This window comes from Enoplosus armatus, chromosome 21, assembly GCF_043641665.1.
Source record: "Enoplosus armatus isolate fEnoArm2 chromosome 21, fEnoArm2.hap1, whole genome shotgun sequence".
NCBI classification, from domain to species: domain Eukaryota; kingdom Metazoa; phylum Chordata; class Actinopteri; order Centrarchiformes; family Enoplosidae; genus Enoplosus; species Enoplosus armatus.
In genome coordinates, this window is record NC_092200.1 from 18,100,537 (window position 1) to 18,123,975 (window position 23,439).

General features: G+C 46.2%; 2 protein-coding genes across 2 annotated transcripts in view; one reads left to right on the forward strand and one right to left on the reverse strand.

Annotated features, from left to right (window-relative positions):
- abcd3a (ATP-binding cassette, sub-family D (ALD), member 3a) overlaps positions 1-23,439 on the reverse strand; it is a 201,023-nt gene that overhangs the window by 167,520 nt on the left and 10,064 nt on the right. The gene's annotated exons all lie outside the window — the stretch shown is intronic.
- Positions 1-23,439, forward strand: part of arhgef4 (Rho guanine nucleotide exchange factor (GEF) 4) — a 41,262-nt gene that overhangs the window by 13,688 nt on the left and 4,135 nt on the right. The window contains exons 5-9 of the mRNA XM_070928157.1: positions 12,023-12,174; positions 21,230-21,409; positions 21,532-21,732; positions 22,298-22,477; positions 22,611-22,843. Of these exons, the coding sequence (XP_070784258.1) occupies positions 12,023-12,174; positions 21,230-21,409; positions 21,532-21,732; positions 22,298-22,477; positions 22,611-22,843 (946 nt within the window). The remainder of the gene's footprint in view (positions 1-12,022; positions 12,175-21,229; positions 21,410-21,531; positions 21,733-22,297; positions 22,478-22,610; positions 22,844-23,439) is intronic.

Here is a 23,439-nt window from a genome sequence, read left to right on the forward strand (position 1 = left end):
TTTTGCAAGGGCACCGTCGCTGCATCCTGGTCTTTTGATTGTCCCAGAATGATGATGGGTTCAACCAGACCTTTCTTCAGCGCTTGGCACAGCACTACAACAAAGTGTGGAGATAGGTCTGGCTATGCGAGACCATCTAGCAATGAAAATAGTTCAATCTGAGATTTCTGGAATTTAGTCCAAGCATTGAAGCATTGAAACACTGAAAAACGACATTTTGAAAAATCAGTAGCATCATCTCTCTCCAGAAACCGTGGTGCTTCTTTGGCCCTGGCAATGATAATTCTCATGCATGTCTTACAACATTTCTGGGGGAGAACACCCCTTTGTTGATCGAGCTAAATGGTACACCCTTCTTCCCTTGGGCCTCTTTGTATATCATTAAATGTATTTTCTTTTCCTTTTCACTTGGTGCATCTCTGCATTGAGTGCACTGACTTCTCCACGCTGAAGGGTGTTTTGAGGAAGTGCAAGTCTTTGCAAATTCTTTTTTTCTCTGTAACATTCAATTCAATTTTACGTATATAGTGCCAAATCGTAACTGAAGTTATCTCAGGGCACGTTTCCTATAGAGCAGGTCTAGACTTTATAATATGTTTAATAATATTCATTGTCTTCCTCAATGCTATCAGGCACATTTCAGTTCTTCCACTACCTTCTTTCTATCTCATCCTCTGAGCTGCCGCCTTTGTCGAAAGTCGACTTCTCGCTGATGTTTTCCAAATCTTTTTGGGCTCCTATTGCCTCCTGCCTCCTTTATGAATGCATAGACAAGATAATATCCTCAACTACATCTGGTTTGTCATGTATATCTCCTTTCACTCTGTCTAATTCCAGAATCAGAATTTACCCATGTCTCCGTCTGTTTGTCTTTCTTGTCCTTAGCTGCTAACCCACCAGACCCCGTTTCAGTTCTTATCTCTGCTTCAGTTACAGGAGTATTGATGGACCGTGGACTCGATGTTGGTGTCACTCTCAGCTATTGAATGTTTTTGCTTTCTGCCGGCCACAAGGGCAGCTTCTGTTCCATTCTTTCTTCAGTTTTCAGTAATGTGCGCTCCCTGTCCCCAGCTCAATCTGTTTTTACCTCTTCTGCAAGCTCATGGAATAGGCTGTTCTTTTCTTATCATAGCTTTGTAGCTGCTTAGGCCTGCTTAGAGGGCTTGAGAGAGATGTTTAAATCCTGCCTCCCACCTTTACACGCCTGGCCAATTAATGCATAAAGTGGGTGAGATTGGAATTGGGAGGTAGGGGTGCATGGTGTGAGGCTATCTGACAGCATACTCTCTACACCTTTTACTGTTTACGATGCCATTTCACTAAGGTGAACCTTCAATTTTGGTCCAAGCAATGACTTCTTAAATTAAAGGGCTTAAAGGGAGTGCACACTGGCTTATTTGAGAATCTGGCCTGTTTAATTAACATTGTATTGCATTTGGCCATTGTTTTTTGACCCCCTTTATTCTTCATATTCACGTATTTGTTTGACCGTGTTCTCCCTCTCAGAGCTCTGGACTCTTCCACGAAATATTTGATCTCTAGTGTCCAGCCTAAAAACAGAAGGCAGACTTCGAGAATGATACGTGGCATGTGAGATAAGACCCTGGTCCTGTCAGACTTCGAGAAGATCACACCTCAAGGTGCTGACCCTCGTTGCATGAGCCAGGAGTCACTGGACATTTCTAAGCAGTGAGTGTATGTCTGATTGGATGGTTCTCAGTGTGGCCATTGCCTTTTGTTTGTGATGGGATGTCACAACACTGATAAGCCTGGCTCGAGAAGCTTTTGTTGCAAATGTGGGCTGAACTCCACTAATATTAGACATTTGTCCTCATCTTGCAAACATCCTGTATAATGTCTTCTGTTGCACTGATGGTGTCGCAGTGATGCCAACAAGGTGATCTCGTGGAGCCTTGAAGACTTTACATTTATAACGGAATTAACTGGAATGAGCATTTACTAGGCAGGGTAACAAAATACACATCAAATTGTATTATGGGAAATGTAGGTTCCAGTGTTTTACTCTCTGGAAGTGAAATATTAAATCACTGGAGAACCTCTTTAAAGTGCTGGTTCCAGTTCAGTATTCATTATCTGAAATATGCCCTTTTCATGGTGTAAAACCCATAAAATACAACAAATAGGTACGGATTGTTTCATTTAATTGTATTGTATTTTATTTTTGGCAAAAGGCTAAAGGAGACAGTTAGACCATCTCAGCATCTTGGGGTTTGACTGCAGATTTCTCCGGTCTGCCATTTGATATCACAGTAGCTGTGGTGAGGGAACTTGTGTCCTTCATGTTAGGAGAAGACCACATGATAAGATGGTATCAGATTAATTAGCAGGCAGAAAAAGCTTACTGATGCTTGAATGATGACACAGCTGACAAAGACACATCAAAGACATCAAAAAACAAAAAGGGACAAATGTGGAGAGATGGATGCCATGTCAGTCCCACCTTCCACCTTTTTGGTTCTGGTGGTTAACTCTTTCTACCTTCCATATATATCCTCACATTTCTGCCTCTTCACGCGGTCTTTATGTTCAGTAAATGTGTCACGGCTGTGTACGCTAGGTAGCAGGACACGCGGGGAACGGGACCTAAATGCAGACACAGGGGCAGAACTGATGCAGGAATAAAACTGGGAACACTGGGAACGCAGGGAGGCAAGACAAGTAACGCACAGCAGTTAACATAGAATGAACTGGCTCTGGAGAAAGGGAAGCACACAGACTAAATACAGAGGCAAGGTGGGGGTAACGAGGGGCAGGTGAAACTATTCAGGGCAGGTGCAGATGATCACACAGGCAGGAAGTGAAGTAGTCGGAAACGAGAGGAGAGGTAAATCACAAAATAAAACAGGAAACATGAAACACAAATGGCCGAATGAACCGAACACACACATAGGAAGTGAGCTGCGACAAAATACGAGTCACTTTTCTGCAAATGTTGGACCAAGAAACCTTTCCATAACACATTCGAACGTGGCACAAGTCTGAACTGAATGGAGGCGATTCTGTGGGCCCTGCGACAAGCTGCCGACCTGCCCAGGGTGTACCCAGCCTCTCGCCCAGTGTCAGCTGAGAGTGGCTCCAGCCCACCCGTGACCCTGCACAGGATTAGCGGTTATAGAAAATGGAATGGACGGAGGGGGATTCTTCTCATGTCAGATCCCTTAGCTGGCTGCAGGTCCGCAAAAGTAGGATGAAATGACAAACCCAACCGAACATCTTGCCATTTTCTATTTACGCTTAACCGCCGTTGGACTGTAGAACATAAGCATCAGCACATTACATGTGATGTACATATTTTTCATGATTATCTCACCAGGATAAGGTATATGTGTAAGGCATATAATAAAGGATTCAACTGAAGAGAAAAGCTTTGGGCATCCCGGTGGCCTAGCGGTCCTCTGTTTGTTTCTGGCCAGGGATCTTTATTGTGTTGGACGCCCCTCTTTCTAGTCCTTTTTCAGACATGGGATACACGACATTGCTGACTTAATCTATGGCTTTTTGTCATTCAGACATTATATGTATTTTGGCACAGTGGCGAGTTAAAAAAAAAAAAAATGAAGACAGTTTTGCTGCATCACTGATTGATTTAAAATGTGTTTTGCTGTTGAAGCCTTGATTAATGACTGCTGACAGTGTACGCGCTGATAGATTCTAACACGTTATTGGAGAGTGATGTCCAACAGCGAAGGGCATTGGAAAACAGGCATGAAGTTGGGATTCTTCAAAAGACAGAGCTGTGGTCTGATTATCACTGTGGCCCGTACGCTGTTCTTTTGCCCCAGTTGCACCGTGAGGAGAAAAAAACCGTTTTCCCAGACTGATCTGATCTACATTTATTACAGTGATCCTACAAGATTAAACATCATGGTACAAGATTCACACTTCTCTCTCTCTCTCTCTCTCTCTCTCTGACGGCATATGGTTCAGACTTGTGTCACGTTGGAAGTGATACAGAAATGTTGCGACTAATGGTCGTATTACTGTTAGTCTAATAGTGGAATGTATGTATATCGCTCCTCCCCCGTTTCCTGTCTGCATCTCTACTGTCACTATCGAATAAAGGCAGAATACCCCAAAAATGATGAGGAAAGTTGTGAAATGATAGCATGCAGCAATTTTTGTGCAGGCGATGGTCAATCATTAAGGCTTCCTCAGCAAAAGAAGTCATGGAATCCACCATTGATGCAGCCTGTGGACGCGCCACTTTCCAATTAGCCGCTTCATCTCCATATCGCTGCTGTAATGTCTGAATAAAACCATTCTGAAGCGTACAGTGGCAACAGCCCGCGATGTGTTTGAAAGCCCAAAAGCCATCGCAGATAGATGAAGCCAGCGATGTGTGAGAGCTTTAGTTTCCGTTCCTTCCTCCTCTTGTCCTTCATTCGCCCATCCCCCCCTCTTTCACTCCTCCTCTCCTTCCCAGCCCCCCCCCCCCCCCCCCCCCCATTTCTCTGATAATAATGCAGGCAAAGGTGTGCAGCAGTAGCAGGAGGAGGAGGAGGAGGAGGAGGAGGGATGTTGAGGTTTTTACAGACATGCACAGGGGAGGTGTGTGTGTGTGTGTGTGTCACATTCCATTTAGTGGCAGTCAGTGTGTTTGTGCACTTGCACTGTATACGTGCTCGCTTTCTTATACTGCCCATGTATGGCTGTAAACACAGAGCCAGAGGATGAACTCAGCCTGGCACGCACTCTGTCAACCCCCCCCCATCTCCACTCTTTCTTACACTTTGTCATTCCTCTTCACTTCACTCGGTCAAAGCCTGGCTGGACGTCCTCATCAGAGAGGATCAGTCACGTTTGCAGAGTCCACATTCCTCCCGTGTGCGTGGCGCACTGAAGCCAAGTTGTAAACTTGTGGAAGCTGGTGAATTAAACTGCTCAAGCCAGACTTTACCTTGTTCTTTATGATGGACTTTGGTGTCGACTTATTTAAATGATCTGATTTATGATCCTTTGCATACCTGTACATCCATGTCCAGTATCTATCTGGGACTGCCACTACTACTACTACTGCTAACGGCAGATTAGGGCTGACTAAAATACACAGAGTATACACTCTGTACCTTGTGTTTACAGTGCATGGAGAGATTAAAACGCATCTGGAAGTAAACGTGTCACCTGTTTTCACAGATTAAAAAAACATAATCTAGAAAAATGAGCCCGAAAAAAAATTATATATATATATATATATATATATTTCACCTGCTAAAACTATTGAGATCAGACTTAGAAAATGGATCCCCAGAATTGTTTTTTGTCTCACTTGCCTCTCAGGGCTTCCGTAGTAATTACTCCTCCCTGGGCCTGTTAATCCCAGTGAATGTGAGGTGCGCACACACACACACACACACACACACACACACACTGTTAGACCAGCAGAGATGATAAGCTGATCGTGGATGAAATTCGCTCCAGTCAGATAACTTGGCCAGCGTTGTCGCCAGGGGCCTGTGCTACAAAGGGGGATTCGGACAGCCAGTCGGGATACTCTCGATGGCACACCTGTAGAAGTTGCAGAGTGTCCTGGAGTCCATGTTGAACTTCCGCAGCCTTGTGTCACTAGTTTGTCCCGTTTGAGTTTCAGCCTATAGGGGGGGGGGAGGAAGGGTCTTATATCCGTCCCAAGGACCGGGAACATGGTGTGTTAGGACAGCATAGCGCAGGCTGATGTGTTGGTGATACCTTGGCAGGACTTTCCTCGGGTTGGTGTTATGAGGTCTCGCCCCTGTCCGTAACAGCTTGTCCAGGGCTTGGTTGGTGTCAGTGTGTAATAAGGCCGGCATCCAGTCACGAGGTGCTCTAAGTTAGGAGAACGGCTCTCAGTGTGCCGTTGAAATGCCGTCCTGCCCCTGCACATGTGGCCCCGCGATCTAAAGTCATTTTGGTGCGGATCGATGCACACAGAGAAACTGGTGCCTGTGCTGATGATCCGCATCGATCCCCCTCTCTCTGATTCAGGACTTGTTTGATGTATCCAGCCACAACAGACAGCCTATTAACGTGGTGTATTTGACCCCTTGACACCAGCCCTCGATGATGCTACAACCGCTCAGAGATCAATGGAAGGCTGCTCGTCACTTACAAGAGCAGGATGCAGCGTGGGGTCTGGCTCAGTCGCCGGGGGTGGAGGGTGGGGGGGGGCGCTCCGTGTCACCAGCAGTCGAGGACATTGTGAGATGATCATTAATTAAGCGTCCCGCACACCTGGGGCAGGATTATGGGACCTGCATGAAATCTAGAAACTGATGGTGGTTATTGTAACTTGCTACTGAAGGAATCCGCAGGTAATAGAATATAACCAGTGTTTTAACAACCTGGGTCGGATTGTCACTGGGCTTTCCCCGGGGGGATCTCGTGGGATATTGGCATTTACCTCCCGCGTTTAATGTGGTGCTTTAGCGCAAGATAGATGAAGTAAGTTGGCCCGAAAACTGTTTATATTAAGCCTGTTGAAAGACAAGCATTCCATAGAACGCCTGTGCGAATTCTATAGAATGCCTGTCACCTCATTGTCTTTCCAGATTGTGGTCTTTTCATGCGTTTGGGCTTCCTCCTTCTGACTGGGTATCCGTGCTGAGTACCTCTAGTCGGAGTACCAAAGTTGTAGCCAAGCTGCCTCTTCGCCTTTGCCGCTCCCTCTCGTTGTAAGTGTTGGGGAATTACATTTTAATAAGGTCAGTGTTTTAAGTTTTCAAGAGTGAAGCTTTCCTTTTAATTCACCGGCACCGTTAAGAAGCTCTCCAAGGTCACCCTGAAGGTTTCCGTGTGTGTGCAGATTTCGACTGCCGTGTTTTATTCCGCACAGGTGCTCTAGCTGCCGGCTGTCGCAGTAAACACATGACTTCATCACATTTCCACACATAAGGACAATTTCCTACATTTCGGGCCGCCTTATTTTTTTCCGATTCCTAACTCTGACTTGCTTGTTTTGTTCCAGCGCGCACGGAGGAGCAAGGCAGCAAAACATTGGTTTTTATAATCGGATTTTGCCCACGTTGGCACAGGTGGGTTTTGGAGGGCACAGCAGGGTCACGGTGGAGAGCAGAACTCGCAACCAACCAAAAATCCCTCGTCCCCGTCCTTCAGCTGAGGCTCGAGATTAAAACCCTGAGGTGTCAAGGAAGCCTCTCCTCCTCTTCCTTCGAGGAGCAAATCCAGCTATCTAGGGAGAGGGGAAAAGTTAATCTATGAAGGTGTGTGTGTGTGTGTGTGTGTGTGTGTGTGGCGTGTGAGTGTATGTGCAGCCTTCCCACTGAGCTGTCGGGAAGTGGCAGCTGAGGCGCTGGGCAGCGGGCGACTTAAAGGGAGCGCTTGGCAAGGTGCCCGACTCCAATCTGTCACTTCCTATAAGAGAGGAGACGGGCAGTGGTAGCGTCACACTGCGCTGAGGGGAGCACACATGTCACACTTTGCCCAGTTTCCTACTGAACCTAAACAAATCATGTTTTCACGTGCTCAAGTGCAATAAACAGCTAAATAGACGTTCGTACTTTACACTGTCACGTGGACAGAAAGGATGATTCCGGTTGATTACAAATTGGGTTTCACATTCAAAGTTTTGTCCGTCATTCCTGTCTGTGACGGTGACATCGTACTCACAAACGTCAACGCTACATCCCCATAACAAAGTGCGACATGTCGAGAAAACCGCCAGGCGATCGGACAGGCTGTGAATAGTTTGGGTAAGACTTGTTGGTCAGTTTGTCCATGGGATCCATTCACTTCCACGCTTCTATTCAAGATGTACTGAGTGTAAAATAAGAAAACAGACAAGAAGGAAATGATATAAAAAAAAAAAAGAAAGGGTAATATTGAATAAACAGAGCCTTGCACGCTGTTATTTCTTCTTGTGATATAAAATAGAAATTATGATGCAAAGAAAAACCAATGTACATAATATGCTGCAGTAGGTGTGTATTATGCTGTAACCGCCGGAGGCCATACGTATCGAGCGAGAGGTGTCGGGGTGGAAATTGAAATTTAAAAAATTCACATTCGTCGGCTGTAGTGAGTGCATTTGTGGCAGCAGGACGGTGTGTGTGTGTGTGTGTGTGTGTGTGTGTGCGTGAGTCAAGATGAATCAAAAGTGTGTGTGTGTGGTCATCAGAATCAGAATCAGAAATGCTTGATTGAATTCCACGATGGTGATGAAGGACCACCCACTGCAGTTTTTATCAAAACTTACCTCCTCCATGAGGACATAGGGACTATTTTCAAAGGCGGATTAATCCACATTTGGTGCCCTCTTTCTGGCAGCAGGACGGTGTACGCGAGATTGATTTAAAATAAAACTACAGTGTGTGTGTTTATGGTAATGAAGGAACATGTCACCCAACAGTGCGGCTCACTGATGTGTTTGTAATCGTTTTTGGACAACAGCGGAGCTCTATGGAACAGAGGAACACGATATATCTAGCATATAGGCTTTGGGTGCTCTCTCTCTCTCTCTCTCTCTCCCTGGCCCTGGTTAGCAGGCCAAGCTGCAAGCGAGGGCAGCCGGTTGTACGAGGCCTTGCCAGTCACACGCTGCTAGCGGACACGTGCCACAGCCCACACACATCTAATGAAAATGCAACCATTACGCTTGAATTCCTCAGCCAACCACAAATATACACACACACACACACACACACACACACACACACACACACGCACGCACACTGGTGCCAGTGAGTATTGAATGTCCTCTATGCAGACAAATCTGATCCACTCATATGGCTAACCCACATCCAGAGGCTCAGGGTGATTACATGCTGCAGTCTAAAAACTGACACACTAACATGGTTTGCCTCGGCGTCCTCGCGCTTACGCACAAACGCGTGCAAAATCCCGCTTGAAATCGAGGGGTGTATGTTCTGCGATCCCGTTGGCGCCGCGGTCACGGCTCTCAAGGACAGGCTGGCCAGCTGAACAGTGAGCGGGAAAAAAAAAAACAGTGAGCGGCGCAATTTCAGTTCTCCCTCCCTGCTTTGAGTGACACAGTGACCTGCATGAAGCTGCTGCTGCTGCTCAACACGTGACACTGACTGCTTTTGTTGTCTGCGGATGATGAAACAGCAGAGGAGAGGCCTTCTGTTATCACCGTTACATCCCACGGTGTGTGTTAATCAGTTTCCTGTTCGTCAGATTGTTTATATATGATAAAATATTAAAACAAGACGACTCAGCAGCCCTGTCAGTGAGGAAAGCGACTTCATGTATTTGTTATTTTAGTTGATTTAGATCGGCTATATTTCACATGGTCAGTTGATATTACGTATCGCGGAAAAGAGGCCCTCTGGATTTATAATCTCGTAAAATTTGCACCCAAGTAGAATGAAACTGTTGTTTTTTTTTGTTGTTGATAGATTTGATAAATGCTTTTGCCAACTCTGTAAAAACCTCTTTGGTTAAATGGAGGATCAAGTGTGGTTCACTTACTGGAAGAGTCTGGGGTGCGTGCTCCTAAATAAAGCTTGAGTTTAATCAGATCAGTGTATTTCTACGAGCTGAGTGCATGCTGAGGACTGGTTGGTCTCTGGCCATATAATGAAGCTGCCTGCTGTGTGCATTCCACAGTGCAATAATACACAGTTCATATACACACCGATGGGGGGGGTCATCGCCCATTCTGCTCTAGTCGTCGAACTTTCACAGTATTTCGGGCAAACAAAACATCGTGGTCTCCGCTCTAGATTTTGAAATGTGATGTGATGTGGAATTCAAGCTGGGTTGGGGTGGCTTTCGACGTTGCCGTTCGCTGTCCGGGATCCCCCAGTTAGAAGTGTAGAGCAGCGTCCCTCCCTCCGCCCCCTCCATGCTGCCGTAAGCCAGACTGCAGGAGCTCTCTGCTCATGAATAAAAGGCCAGTCGATACCTGGAGCCCCTCCATCTCTCCACAGCATCGCCACACACCACCAGTCAGGGTGTCCTACGCTGCCCCCGTGAGGGCAGCACCCGCAACTGCCGTGGTCCCGATGATGGCAGTGATGGCGACGCCACATCATATTTAACTGCATCTTATTGTGCATTCTTTAATAGCCGAGTGCATCTTTTCCAAATCGCCCGGGGGGGGGGGCGGGGGCTCTACGTGCTCTTTCATTATATCCATCTCTCTCTCTCTCTCTCTCTCTGTCTCCACGGTGATTTGTCACCACGGATACGTCCTCCATGGCAACAGCTGTCGGGGGGGGGGGAAGCAGCCGAGGGTGACGCCTACGATGAGGTGTGGCAGCGGGTGTATTTTTAGCTCAATCAGCCAGGTGGCCACACAGAGCCTCATATTAGCGTGACGCGAGGCTGCTGATATCTGGTGCCCACATTGTCTTCCATTGTGAACCGTTTCCTCCCCATCACATGCATCATGCCCTGATGGAATGACTCCTACTGACCAATATCTGCCTGTCAGAAACAGCAGACCTCCGTATTGAAAAGCCATATGCTGTGTGACTGCTGCGGATAATGCCGCGCTCATGTAGGATGGGAAAGGTCTCCATGGTTACGACTCGCAAGCATTCTCCGTCGTTGAATGAGGTGAATAAGGGTGCTGCTAAACCCCTGGGTGCTGTGAGACCTCTGATAACGGCTAAACAAATGCTCCGAGACCGCACAGCACAGTTTCAATAATCCTTGGCAGGGCGCTCAAGAGTTGGTGGCAGCAGCTGCTCACAAGTTCCAAAGTCAAGCCTCAATATAACTGTTTAGCTAAATTCAAATGGTTTGCCCTGAAGATGGTGATTTGAAGATACCGCCGTCAAATTAACAGAGCACCTTTAGGCTGCAAGAGAAAATAAAAGCTATAGAAAAGGGGACAAAACTCAAGCATTATTAAGGCACATAAATTAAACAATGTAGGCCACAGGCAGCGGTTGCTTTAGGAAACTCACAGAGAGTTGAGGCAGAGCAGCCGGAGGACATCAGAGGGAAAAACAATATGATCCAGTTTCACCAAAATCAGTGAATAAAGTTGTAAAGTGTGTGTTGTGGTGGTTTTGTCCAGCCGAATTCTTGTCTCATTTGAGGTATGCATCTACTGTATATATGTATATATATATATATATATATGTATATATAGTAGATGCAGGATAAAAAAAAAACTTCAAAATAAAAGAACACAACAAAATCATTCCCCTTGGATGTAAGCTTACGAGATTATAAATCCGGAAAGCCTCTTTCCGTAATAATTAATATATCACCCCCTTTGGCCGCAGATTGAAATAGCTGGGGGGTTTTTTTTCTACGTTTTTAAACTAAGAGGATCTATTCAGGAATCTGCCCCGACTCTAAAGCCCTGTTGAGCTGCTGCTGATGGGATGCTGTCAGGCCCTGTGTTTAGAGGTCTCCGTGCTGTGGTTATTGGGTGGCACAGTCACCGGGGGCAGGGTGGGGGGGTGGGGGGGCTCTACCTCATCTGCACTGTCACAGTGCCTGTCTCACAGCTGATTGTCCCGATAGCCAGAGAGTGACACACTTTCTCCTGAGCGTTCATTCATTTTTATTTCTGAGTTCATTATTTACTGTATAAAGATGTCCCCTTACATGTTCTCAGAGCCCAAAGCCTTCAGTGTTCTAATTCTGATCTGACCGTAACCCACAGGGACATTCAGTTCGCAGTGATAAAGAACGGAGGAACGCAGGAATTCCTTGTTATTCTACTGTGTGCTGTTGTAATGCACGGCTTAATATTATATACAGCGATTTTCATTTTTGGCATCAAATCTTCTGTCAATGAGAAATATGGCAGTTGGCTCTGTTGTTTCACTGTGTGACAGCTTCTGTCCCATGTTACTGAGTTGTAAATCTTGGATTGAATGTATACGTATGTATGTATAAGGCATTGAACCCTTGACTATATTTCTTGTATTGGTCTGTTGAAGACTGCCAACTTGTTTAGCACCCACAGTTTCAGGCTGGGTTAAAAAAAAGAAAAAGTTGACGCATCGTTTGTAATTCAGTTAACCAGACTGTCTGTCGCCCCTGTCTCTCCCCTCTGTCCTCCCCTTTCCCTCTGGGTTCTCAGCGGTGGTCGTTCCTGACGGGGCGTCGGAGAAGGCGGGGCTTGGGGACGAGCTGGGCAGCGAAGAGGACCTGCTGTACGAAGAGTTTCGCAGCTCCGGACACCGCTTTGGACACCCGGGGGGCGGCGGAGGAGAGCAGCTAGCCATCAACGAGGTAGGCGATACGGCAAATGACGGATTTCGCCAAGCGTTGCGATTGGCCCAGAAGGAAGTGGGCCTAGGTTGAAGATAAAAAAAAAAAAAAAGAAAGCTGTATGAAAAATTATTATTTTGCCACAGTGTCTTGTTCGATTCTACCACTGGGGGGCACTATTGTAGTATTTTCATTTAATGATAGTGGCTTTAAAGTGGCAAATGTGTCTGTATCCAAATGACAGCAAAGGGCTCTTACCTTTTGGGTAAGGGGGGGGGCAAAAACAAGCTCTGAGGTTGTTGCTGGGTCGTTTGGTTGTCAGGGATACCTGCTCTGGATTCTGCAGATGCACAAGCTCAGTAAAAATATCTTTCATAGAGTAGATAAATGCGCTCACACGGCACCTCAGTGAAGTTCAGTCAAAGTCTCGCAGCATGAGACTGCGAGTTTCCGGTTGATTTTCGCTCCGAACACAGTTCTCTCGCCGCACAGTCGTCACAGTCCAAGAAGATGATCAAAAATGTTATGCTTATATAACTAACAAGGGAACAATTAACAACCACATGTACCAGCAGCAGTTCCCCTCCGCTCTACGGAACATTTTGCACTGCATTTCAGCTCGTTCATGACGGTCCAGCAAAAGCAAGCAGCTTGTTTTTTGGCGGGTTTTCTTTTTTTTTTTGCAAATGTACCACTAATGTCTCTCACATTGATCAATTTTGCCAGACTTCAATTTCAAACTTCCTTTCAGACAACTTAAAAAGACTAAAAGGAAAATATTAGCGCCAGCCCGGTCTGGATTTGGTCATTTTAAATCATTAAATCATTTCTTCAGACAAAATATTTACGTAGAGTCATAACCTTCTGCCCCTTCGCCCTCACGCTGCTGCATTTCGTCCACGCTCTGTTGGAGTGGCTCATGTAAGATATCCAGGCAACCGGCTGCACATCACCCAGCTTCCTTCAGACAGAGTCAGCACTTTGCTGCCATCCCCTGGGTCACCGATGTCTGGCATCCAGGAACACAAGGAGTTAACGTGCGCGTGTCAACAAAATGGTGCAGTGTGGTTTCTGGCAGGCTGTCTTTGCAGCCCAGAGGATCGAGGCTCAGTTAATGGATACTCATAGAGGTTTTGGTGAAATGGCTGTGAAGAGATGTGGCTTCGGGGGCTGTGTGTGTGTGTGTGTGTGTGTGTGTGTGTCAAGTCAAGTCAGTTTTATTTGTACAGCACATTTCATACACAGGTAAACACAATATGCTTGACTGTAAAACACAGAAAACATTAAACAAATAAAGATAGAAAACACACAAAATACGCCACATTAATAAATATCCATACAACGCACACTCACATACATAAACTATACTATACTGCAGCACTCACACACGGACTACAGCAAGCACACACGCTAACCTCCAAAAACATGAGAGAAAAGCAAGCAACTTTTAAGACCGATTTTAAAAGACTGACACAGTTGCAGCAGATCTCAGGTCATCAGGCCGCCAAGTGCACCCTCACCTGGTTTGGTTTTAATTGCGCAAGTACAAAAGGTACATTCAGGAGATGCGCGCTTGATGATCTGAGGGATCTGACTGGGCTATAGCCAGTGAGCAGGTGGGAAATATATTTAGGAATCATGTCGGAGCCATTTGCTGTTCTCAGGTTGTAGCTTCTTCAATGTGAAGATCTGCGTCTCTTCCTCTGTTTTCCATTTTTAAACTCATTATCTTTGGCTTTTTGACTGTTGGTCGGACAAAAACCGAATTTGACCTCGGGGATCGAGGCTCTATTGGCATTTTTCACTATTTCGTGTTGTCGTGGCTTCGTGCGGAAATGTATCTGAGGAACGTGTTGTGCTGTTTGTTGTGGTGATGACACCTGCACATTGAGGTCAGGTCTGTGGAGAGGCGGGCCCAGGGAAAACCCAGCGGCTACCTGACTTCCCCGGGTCAGTTGCTACAAGCTAATTAGCTCAGACATTCTTTACTCTCAGGGTGAAGTGAGAGAAGGGAATTAAGCAAACGCTGATATACATGCATAACAACAAATACTGTATATAAGTACATGTGCAAGGGTGTAATTTCCACTATTTTTGTCACCCAGCTTTTTATAGATTCCCTTGCTAAAATCTCAACAGCGCCCTCTGACTGTCCAGCTATCAGAATGCAAGATGGGTAGAGGAGAGGAGTTGAGGAGACTCAGGCGCAGAGAAACACACGCATGTGGCGGAGTTCAAAAAGGCAAAATCTTTACTGTAAGCAGGCAGTCACACACAGGAGATCCGGAAAAAAAACCAAGAAACTAAGAAACGTCCAAAAACCAGAGAAGTAAACACCAAGAAATAGCTGGAAAGCGATGAACACACTGGGGAAACAAAGACAATCTGACAAGTGAGCGATGAAACAAGGGGTGTATATATAACAGGGTTGACTGAGGGCAAGACCAGGGGCGGGTAAGTGGATCCAGGTGTGGATAATCAGGGGCTGGGGGAACACGAGGGCAGGAGCTGAAACGGCAGGAGAGGTTTAATGTCAAAATAAGACAGGAGTAGCAACAGACAAAGACTAGCATATGTTACAGTAACTGGACTCAATGATGTGGCCTGTCAGCGATAGGTAAATATCCTTAACACAAACTAGGACTAGGCCACGCCCCTTCGAACGGCCACGCCCTGAACGGGCACAGCATCAGTCACAGCAATGACCTTTACAAGCAGCAATGAGTGCTCTGTGGTCATTTCTGCCCTGGGTTTTACCTCTCAGGCTATGTAGTGGCCCTAACCTTCTTATACCTCTATGCCAAAGAGTGCCATTTGAATATTAACTGAATCTATCAGGGAAGCACATTAGAATAAATGCCACCAATGTCTGGCACAGGAAATTATACTGCACTACTGTGCCTGGAAATGAACCAAAAACATGCAGCATCTAAACATTGTCAGGTCCTTGGCCTTTCTTTCACCCGTTTTTTTTTTTTTTTTGTTGCCTGAATAAGGGTTGTAGCAACGACCTCTCATGCAAAGTAACATCCGCGCAGTCACAGAATATGGTGTAATGCCGGAAACACTCACTAGAGCACCAAATGTGTATTTATCACCCCGCTGAAAATAGTCCCCATGCAAATGCACTATTTCCTCCCGTTTGAGTAACGTTTAAAAAAAAAAAAAAAAAAAAAACTACAGTGGCCAGCTATTTTAGGAAATGACTGAAGCTTTTTTAAATGAAACTAGATATTTGTGCACCGTTTTTGAAGATTTCTTCAGTGGGAACCATTGGGCTTGGATTGAGAGACGGACAGCAGACATAGACACCAGATGTGGTTTTACGTGTAGGTTGTGCATCTATAATATAAACGTATGATATATATATATATATATAAACGTATGATATATATATATATATATATATATAAACGTATGATATATGAGAGAGAGTCTACTGTCAAAATCTGTTATTTGCTAGATCAGTGTAAATGTATATGAATGCAGCAAATACCACTCAAGCGTAAACCCTTGCACATGTGCACACACACGCACTATTTCCCTTGGGATCGGTCCATTATTCTGTACGGCCGTACCCCCCCCCCCCCCCTTCTGTCCCTCTCATCCTAACCCCACCCTCCCAGGGGTTGCCATGGCCCTGCCTCAACTACTGTGGTATCCAGGATACGGTGACACACTCTGCATCCTGATTGGCTGCCTGCTATTCAAGGGTGGGCGCACACACACACACACACAAAAAAAAGGATAGGAAGGAAGGGAAAAAAAAAGAAAAGAGGGTGATTCTGGTGGTTGGATGGATGGCTGAGGCAGCACAGCTCCAGGCAGAGCACCGAGCACCATTTTAGCAGGACCTCTTAACGGAGAAAAGAGGTGGGCAGGACGAGGAGAGAAAAAAAGAAGCCGGAGGGGGGAGAAGAAATGGCAGGTTGGTTTGAGAGGTAGAAGCGACGTATGTAGGCTGGAGTGAGAGAAGAGCAAGCTGGAAAACGGGAGGACAGACGGAGAGAAAGAAAAGAGGAAGGAAAAGACGAGGAGGCGTGAGCGTGAACCGGAGAGATGCAGCATCCCGTCCCGTGTCTTTTATCCTGACAGCCTGACCGAGAGAGAAGGGGGGCGGGGGGGGGGGGGAGAGAGAGAAAGACTAAACTGGTGGGAGATAGAAAGAAGAAAGAGAAGGGGAGGCGTCCGTCTCTCAAAGAGGAGAAAGGGAGTAAAGGAGGACGGGGGAGATGCTCAGCACGTAACACGCGAATAGCTTCACAGCGTGCAGATTCACACACACACACACACACACACACACACACACACACACACACGCGGACACAGATAGGTACCCAGCCTCCACTGGTAGGCCGGGGCAACGCTGGGCATCGGCAAAGTGGCAGGAGAAGCAGAGGAGGCGACCGCCGGAGCTGAGCGGAGGAGGAGAGCGGCACTAGAGGACGGCGACGGAGACAGCCGAGGAGGGCGACGGGGCGACGCGGTGTGGTGCGGAGGCTCGGCGCTGAGGGAGAGGCGACGGGGGAGGGGCAGCGGTGCTGAGGAGGAGGAAGAGGAGGAGGCTCGGGGACTGATGGCTCGCGGCAGCGGCTCGGGGAGGTGGAGCAGGCAGAGGATGGGATTCTTCAGCTCCATGCTCCGCTGCAACCTCCCCCCAGAGACCCAGAAGGTGGTGGTGTTCATCATCATGATGCTGCTCATCATCATCAATGTGGTGCTCATGTTCCTGCTGGCCTTCCAGTAGAGAGCACAGACGGAAGACCACCACTCTCCCAGACACACACACACACACACACACACACAAACAAACGCTTCTCGATGGAGGAAGAGACCAGATAAACTGAGACACAGAGGGACCGAGGAGCGCAGGAGGACTGCCCTGTTGATGAGAGGGGCTGCTGGGATTGATGGGTGTCCAAGATGGCAGCAGCAGAACACAGGTACAACCAGGAGGAGAGGGAAGATCATGGAGTGTGAGAATGGATGATGTGTGTAGTGTAGTTTGTGGTATATGAGCACAGTAGCCTGTAAAGGGTGGGTTCATCCAAATTGTGGGAAAACATTTTTTTTCTCACACTTCTAGCAGTGACTATCCATGCAGATAGTTTCGGTTTGATTTGTCCAGGTTGTGATTTTCAGGCTCCACCCCTAATACAACGGAGGTGATGGAATTCAGTTTGTGGTGTTTGAAGGATGAGGCTTATGTTATGCTATGTTTTACTTATAGAAAACAAATTCCATAAGAAAAAAAAACACCATGTGTTAGTCTCTCATTACTTTCTGATTTCCCCACCCCGCCTGTGGCTCTCAGCTCCAAGCCCATTGGTTCCTACCGAAGACACAAATCTTTAAAGACATCTCACAAATGTGTAGTTTCACTAAAAAGAAAAAACTAAAAAAAAAAAACTAAAAAAAAACAGCTGGCCACTGTAGTTTTGCCACTCAAACAGGAGGGAATCGTGTATTTTATTGGGGACTATTTTCAAGGGTGGATTAATACACGTGTGGCGCAAGAGCGTGTATTTTTGGCTGCACGAAGGTGTATGTGGGATTGTGCTCCAAATAAACTAGCGTGCGTATTCATGGTAATGAAGGAACATGTGGCTCGCTGATGTGGTTTTTAAATAGTTTTTGGACAACTATGGCACATAAGATATGTTTATATCTTTTGACACACACACACACACACACACATAGAGTACACGGTGTCCCACTTTTTTTATTTTTTTTTTATTCATATGGAGTATTTCTTTGGTGTAAAGTAGTTTTTTTTTTGTTTTTTTTTCCTGGTTTGGATGAACCAATCCTTGAAACGCAACAGCAGCGTAACAGAAGGGCTCTCAGGTGATGTAACACACTCTGCGGCGACCCTGTTACAGCTCCTCAGCTCTTAGATAACCATGGCTGATTGTGTTCTGAACACACAACCGCCGTACAACTTTCAACAGAACTGAACTGAATGGACTCATTCGAGTGCTGATCTGACCTGCCCAATTTTACCATTGATTTGTTGCTCTCTCTCTCTCTCTCTATATATATATATATAATGGAATATTAATGGAATATACTCAAAATATTTGTGTTCGTGATGCAATCGGCGCCTAGCCTAGCCAGCTAGTGTTTAGCATGGAGTGCACTTGGGCTTTAGCATCAGCTGCTGTTGCTAAATCACAGCATTTGCAGTATGGCGGTTTGTCCAGGTAAACAGAGGTGACACCTCAGGACACGGTATTTGATATGAGAGACTAGAGCCAATGGCAAGGCGGCGGAGATCATTGACTTTCACTGGCTGGATCCACATCAGTCTTCTCACGTGGACTTCTTCTGTTTTCTGCCTGGTTGTTGAAACAGATCGACGGGATGATCTAAGCTGTGGAGGAAGGAGACTGTAACGACTTCACAAAAGTGATTGGAATAAAAAAATATGGTATTATAGGCTGTCAAAATAGGCATGCTGCCTTTACGCATGCAGTAAATGGGGGAATTTAGGTCCCACGCGACGTCACCTACGTTATCAAACGTCGACACGCACGTTTATAACGTACCTGCACCAGCTGCGTTTGTAACAGGGACGCCGATTCGTTTTATCGCTGGACATACTGATTTATGAGCTATGAGTTATGAATGTCAATATCAGTGAATCTGTTCCAAATTTGCACGCTGAGAGACGATTTGTGGGCGGGCCTTTGTTTACCTCAGCTGCAGCTTTCCTCCAAATTTATATCGCATCATTTTTTTTTTTAGTCAGGAAGCCTCCCTGTTTTCTGATCTGTTCATGCAAACTCACTTGATCAATTCAGCATAATGTCCATTTTTAGTCACGTCATACTCGAGTTTCTCCTCTCTAACAGAGATGCTGCTTTCTTTCATTAATTGTTTCCAGTTGCTCGTGCCTTGCTGGGTTTTTTTCAAGCTACTGTCAACGAAACTCAATACTTCTTAGGCAGACGTTTCAAATTAAAAGCCTCCCAGCGGCTCAAAGGGGCAAAAGTGTCCTCCCTTTCCCGGTAGGCTTTCAATATGAAACATTTGGAAATAATTATTGAACGAAAGCGTTGCTTCTGTGAGTCACGTGGAGGCTAGGGCTTTAACAAAACTAATTTTCAACCTAAATTTGAACTGTACACGCTGCGAAGTGGGGCAACCCTTCGCTCTTACGCCTGTCACGCTGCTCCACGTGTTAAACAGTACAGTTATGTTGCTTTAGATTGTATTCCTTGAGAAAAAGCAGCTTTCTGCCTGCAGGTAAAAAAAAAAAAAAAAAGGAAGCAGTCACATTAAAATCCACAAAAAAACATATAAATAAATAAATAGCAACTGCCCACCTCTCTTAAAAATTGTTCACGCTCCAGGTCAACCTTTTTACGTTAAGACATAGTGCTGTTACTCCCAGCGTAAAGGGTTGCGTTGACAAGTTCCGCAGTCCAACGCAGCTTTTTAAATGCGAAAGGAAGGGTTACGTGCTCTGTAGCCTTGCCGCGGAATGAAATGATTATCTTAAAACCTGAGATTGGGCGGGAAAGATCTAAAGAAGAAGAAAAAAATGGAGTAAAACTGACACTGACTGTTCTTTCTCACATTGTTAGAATTAGTGGCCCGACGAGGTCAAATGATCTTAAAGCTAAATGACAGAATATTTGTACTGGTGTGGCGCAGATGACATTAAATCTTACATCCGCATTGAATAAGCAGTATTTCATTTACTTCCCTATTTCAATTCAGGTTCCTACGTGTGTGTGTGTGTGTGTGTGTGTGTGTGTGTGTGTGTGTGTGTGTGTGTGTGCCCAGGAAAAGGTTATGTCTGGCCCCCGAGCCCCCCTCAGCTGCTCACAATAGGATCGGGGGGGGAAAGGTGACGAGGGCACAGCTGCTTGTGTGTGTGTGTGTGTGTGTGTGTGTGTGTGAATTAGCCACTGCTGTTGCCATAGTGACCCTTAGACCAGCTCCAGGAGATGCCGTCATGATGATCTACCTGTTTACAACAAGCTGTATGTAGCTGTTTACTATCATAACATTTAATAAGAGAATATTGGGGTGTCGTGTAGTCCAAGAGGAATCTGAGAGAGAAAGGCAGCAGAGAGGCAAGATGGTGTGGGTGTGTTGCTTAGCAACAGCCACATCGTCTGTTTCCCTCATCGCCATGATGGATCAGTGGAGCTACGAGCCAGATCGCACATAGAAAAATAAAAGCGGCCGTGTCTTTAACAACACGGGCTGGCGAGGTAGTGCGACAGACGCCCAGGCGTTCGCTGTCATGACTTGAAAGAGGCCGGCCTGCTGAGAGGAGGAGGAGGAGGAGGAGGAGGAGGAGGAGGAGGAGCGCTGGGGCTGATGTGGTCCAGCAGGATTTGTTTGTGTTGCCTCTGCAGGAATGAGAGCCCGAGAGGCGTAATGGACGGCCTTCTGTGGAGCCTGGGGCCATGTTGACGCAGTGCACGAGGCGGTGTGAAATATGACCACTGCAGTGTCTTCATCAATAACACTGGCTCCAGCGCTCTCTGGTCTCACTCACTGTTTCTGCCTCCTCTTCTTCCTCTGTCTCGCGCACTTCCTCTTCCCTCTACTGAACCCCCACCTCACGTCTACTTCCACCTCAGCTCCTCATTGATTTTCCCATTCTGCGCTCAAGACAAGTCGTCAGTGTTAGTCAGCCTAGTGTTAGCGTTTGACTCAAAACGGACTGCACCGAACGCGGCTTCACGGTGTCCCCCAACCTGTCCACAACTTTACTGTTATGGTTCGCTCCCACTGCTCTCGTAGGGTTGTTTTCAGCCACAGCAGCTAAGGAGCCACATATTTCCCTCACGAGTTTTTAGAGACCAAAGACTGAGAGAGGGTGAATACTGGTCTTACATTCAGACAAACACTGCACAGCATTTGACGACCCGTGGGTAACAATGGCAGAAGAAGATAACTGGTAAACTCCATCCTTTGTCCTTTTCGTGGCGTATTTGACATTAATTGTATCACTAAAAGTGCCAACCATGACATTACAGCACATTTCGTGGCAACTATAATGTTGATGAACCTAGAAACTTGACCTGTGTCCCTTTCTGTGGTGCCTCCTCCGCAGCTGATCAGTGATGGCAGCGTGGTGTATGCTGAGGCCCTCTGGGACCATGTCACCATGGACGACCAGGAGCTGGGTTTCAAGGCCGGCGATGTCATCGAAGTAGTGGACGCCACCAACAAGGAGTGGTGGTGGGGTCGCATCATGGATAGTGAGGGCTGGTTCCCTGCCAGCTTTGTACGGGTAAGACAAACTTAACTAGGGTGGATCCTCATTGCGACACGAGCGTGCCGCGTTCCTGCAAAAGGATCTCCAAGTGAGAAAGGAAACTTGAGAAACATAAAAGTTCCCTGTGCCCTCCTCAGTTGCGCGTGAACCAGGACGAGCCCATGGAGGAGTATCTGGCGCACCTGGAGGAGGCTCAGGCCGGAGAGGAGGACCGGGCAGGTCTGGGCTTGTTGCTAGGACCCGGTTTACCCTGCAAAGAGCAGATGAGGACCAACGTCATCAATGAGATCATGAGCACAGAGAGGGACTACATCAAGCACCTGAAAGACATCTGTGAGGTCTGGATTAGACTTTCATTCATTTATTGCCTTGTTCATACACTGCTGTACACTGGCTCCAATAAACCCATTCGTTTACCATGGCCATGGAAAATACTCTTTTCTGATTGGCTGTCAGGTCTGAAATTTAGTTCCAGTCAGTAATCTGACCACTGTTCTGAATACGTACACTAAAGGCTACCTTAAGTAGCTCTCTGGTGAAACTAACCTAACCGTTCATTTCAGTTTTAGTTTATTTTTAATGTTATAAGCAGATGGAGGACATCAGATCCCACACTTCAAAAAATGTCAAGGATGGACACAATAAAATCCAATAACTATTTCCACAGTGGTCCTTAATGTAATGCAAGAGGTGACAGTAAAATGACAGAGTCAAACACCCAAAAAGTGAATAAGGATGCGCAAGTCAGCAACACCAGCTCTAACCTGGTGGGCATGAGTTATCCCAACATCATACTATGCATTACATCCCTCATACGTGTGTCCTTACACTGTATATGTATCGTGTGTGTGATGGATGTTTGAATGTATTTATTGACGTTGCACGTTTCCCGTTTGCCCTCAGGGCTACATCAAACAGTGCCGCAAGAGGACAGACATGTTCACCGAAGAGCAGCTTCGCACCATCTTCGGCAATATCGAGGACATCTACCGATTCCAAAGGAAGTTCCTGAAAGGCCTGGAGAAGAAGTTCAACAAGGAGCAGCCGCACCTCAGCGAGATCGGCTGCTGCTTCCTCGAACACGTACGCCCAATCCGGAGAACTCGCGGAGAGCCTATGAATTTCTGCGTTCGTGTTTCAAAATGTCACTGTGTAAAAAAACACCCGAGCTGTTGTCTCGCGGCCAACCCTTCCTCTTGTTGTCTCTTGTGTGCAGCAAACGGATTTCCAGATCTACTCGGAGTACTGCAACAACCACCCCAACGCCTGCATCCAGCTCTCCAAGCTCATGAAGGTCAACAAGTACGTGTTCTTTTTCGAGGCCTGCCGACTGCTCCAGAAGATGATCGACATTTCCTTGGACGGCTTCCTGCTCACGCCGGTTCAGAAGATCTGCAAGTACCCACTGCAGTTGGCTGAGCTGCTCAAATATACCAACCCACAGCACAGGTGACTGCAAGTCTTGCGGCGTCCCAGCTCGTGTTTGTGCTGGTTCAGATTTCTGTAGGCGAGGGCTAAACATCAAAACTCTCAGTAGTCACAAAGGTCTCTCAGTACTTTCTGACTTTCCTACTGTTGCACTCTTCCCCCTGAAGAGATAAATCCTAAAAAAAGCTGGACACTGCAGTTTTTAATCAAAACTTACTCATCAATGAGGAAATAGGGACTATTTTCAAAGGCGGATTAATCCACATTTGGTGCCCTATTTCTGGCAGCAGGACGGCGTATGTGAGATTGACTTAAAATAAACTACAGTGTGTGTGTTTATGGTAATGAAGGAACATGTCACCCAACAGTGTGGCTCATTGATGTGTTTGCTATGGCACAGAGGAATAAGATGTGTCTGGCTTTGGATACACACACACACAATATTTGTAAGTAAGATACATTAATAGTTGGTTTTGGTCTTTTTGTGGAATTTCTTGACTATAAGAAAAATATACGTAACGGCTCAGTAATGTCCAAAAGCCAGAGAAGTAAACACTAAGAAATAGCTAGAAAGTGATGTACATACATATATATATATATATATATATATATATATA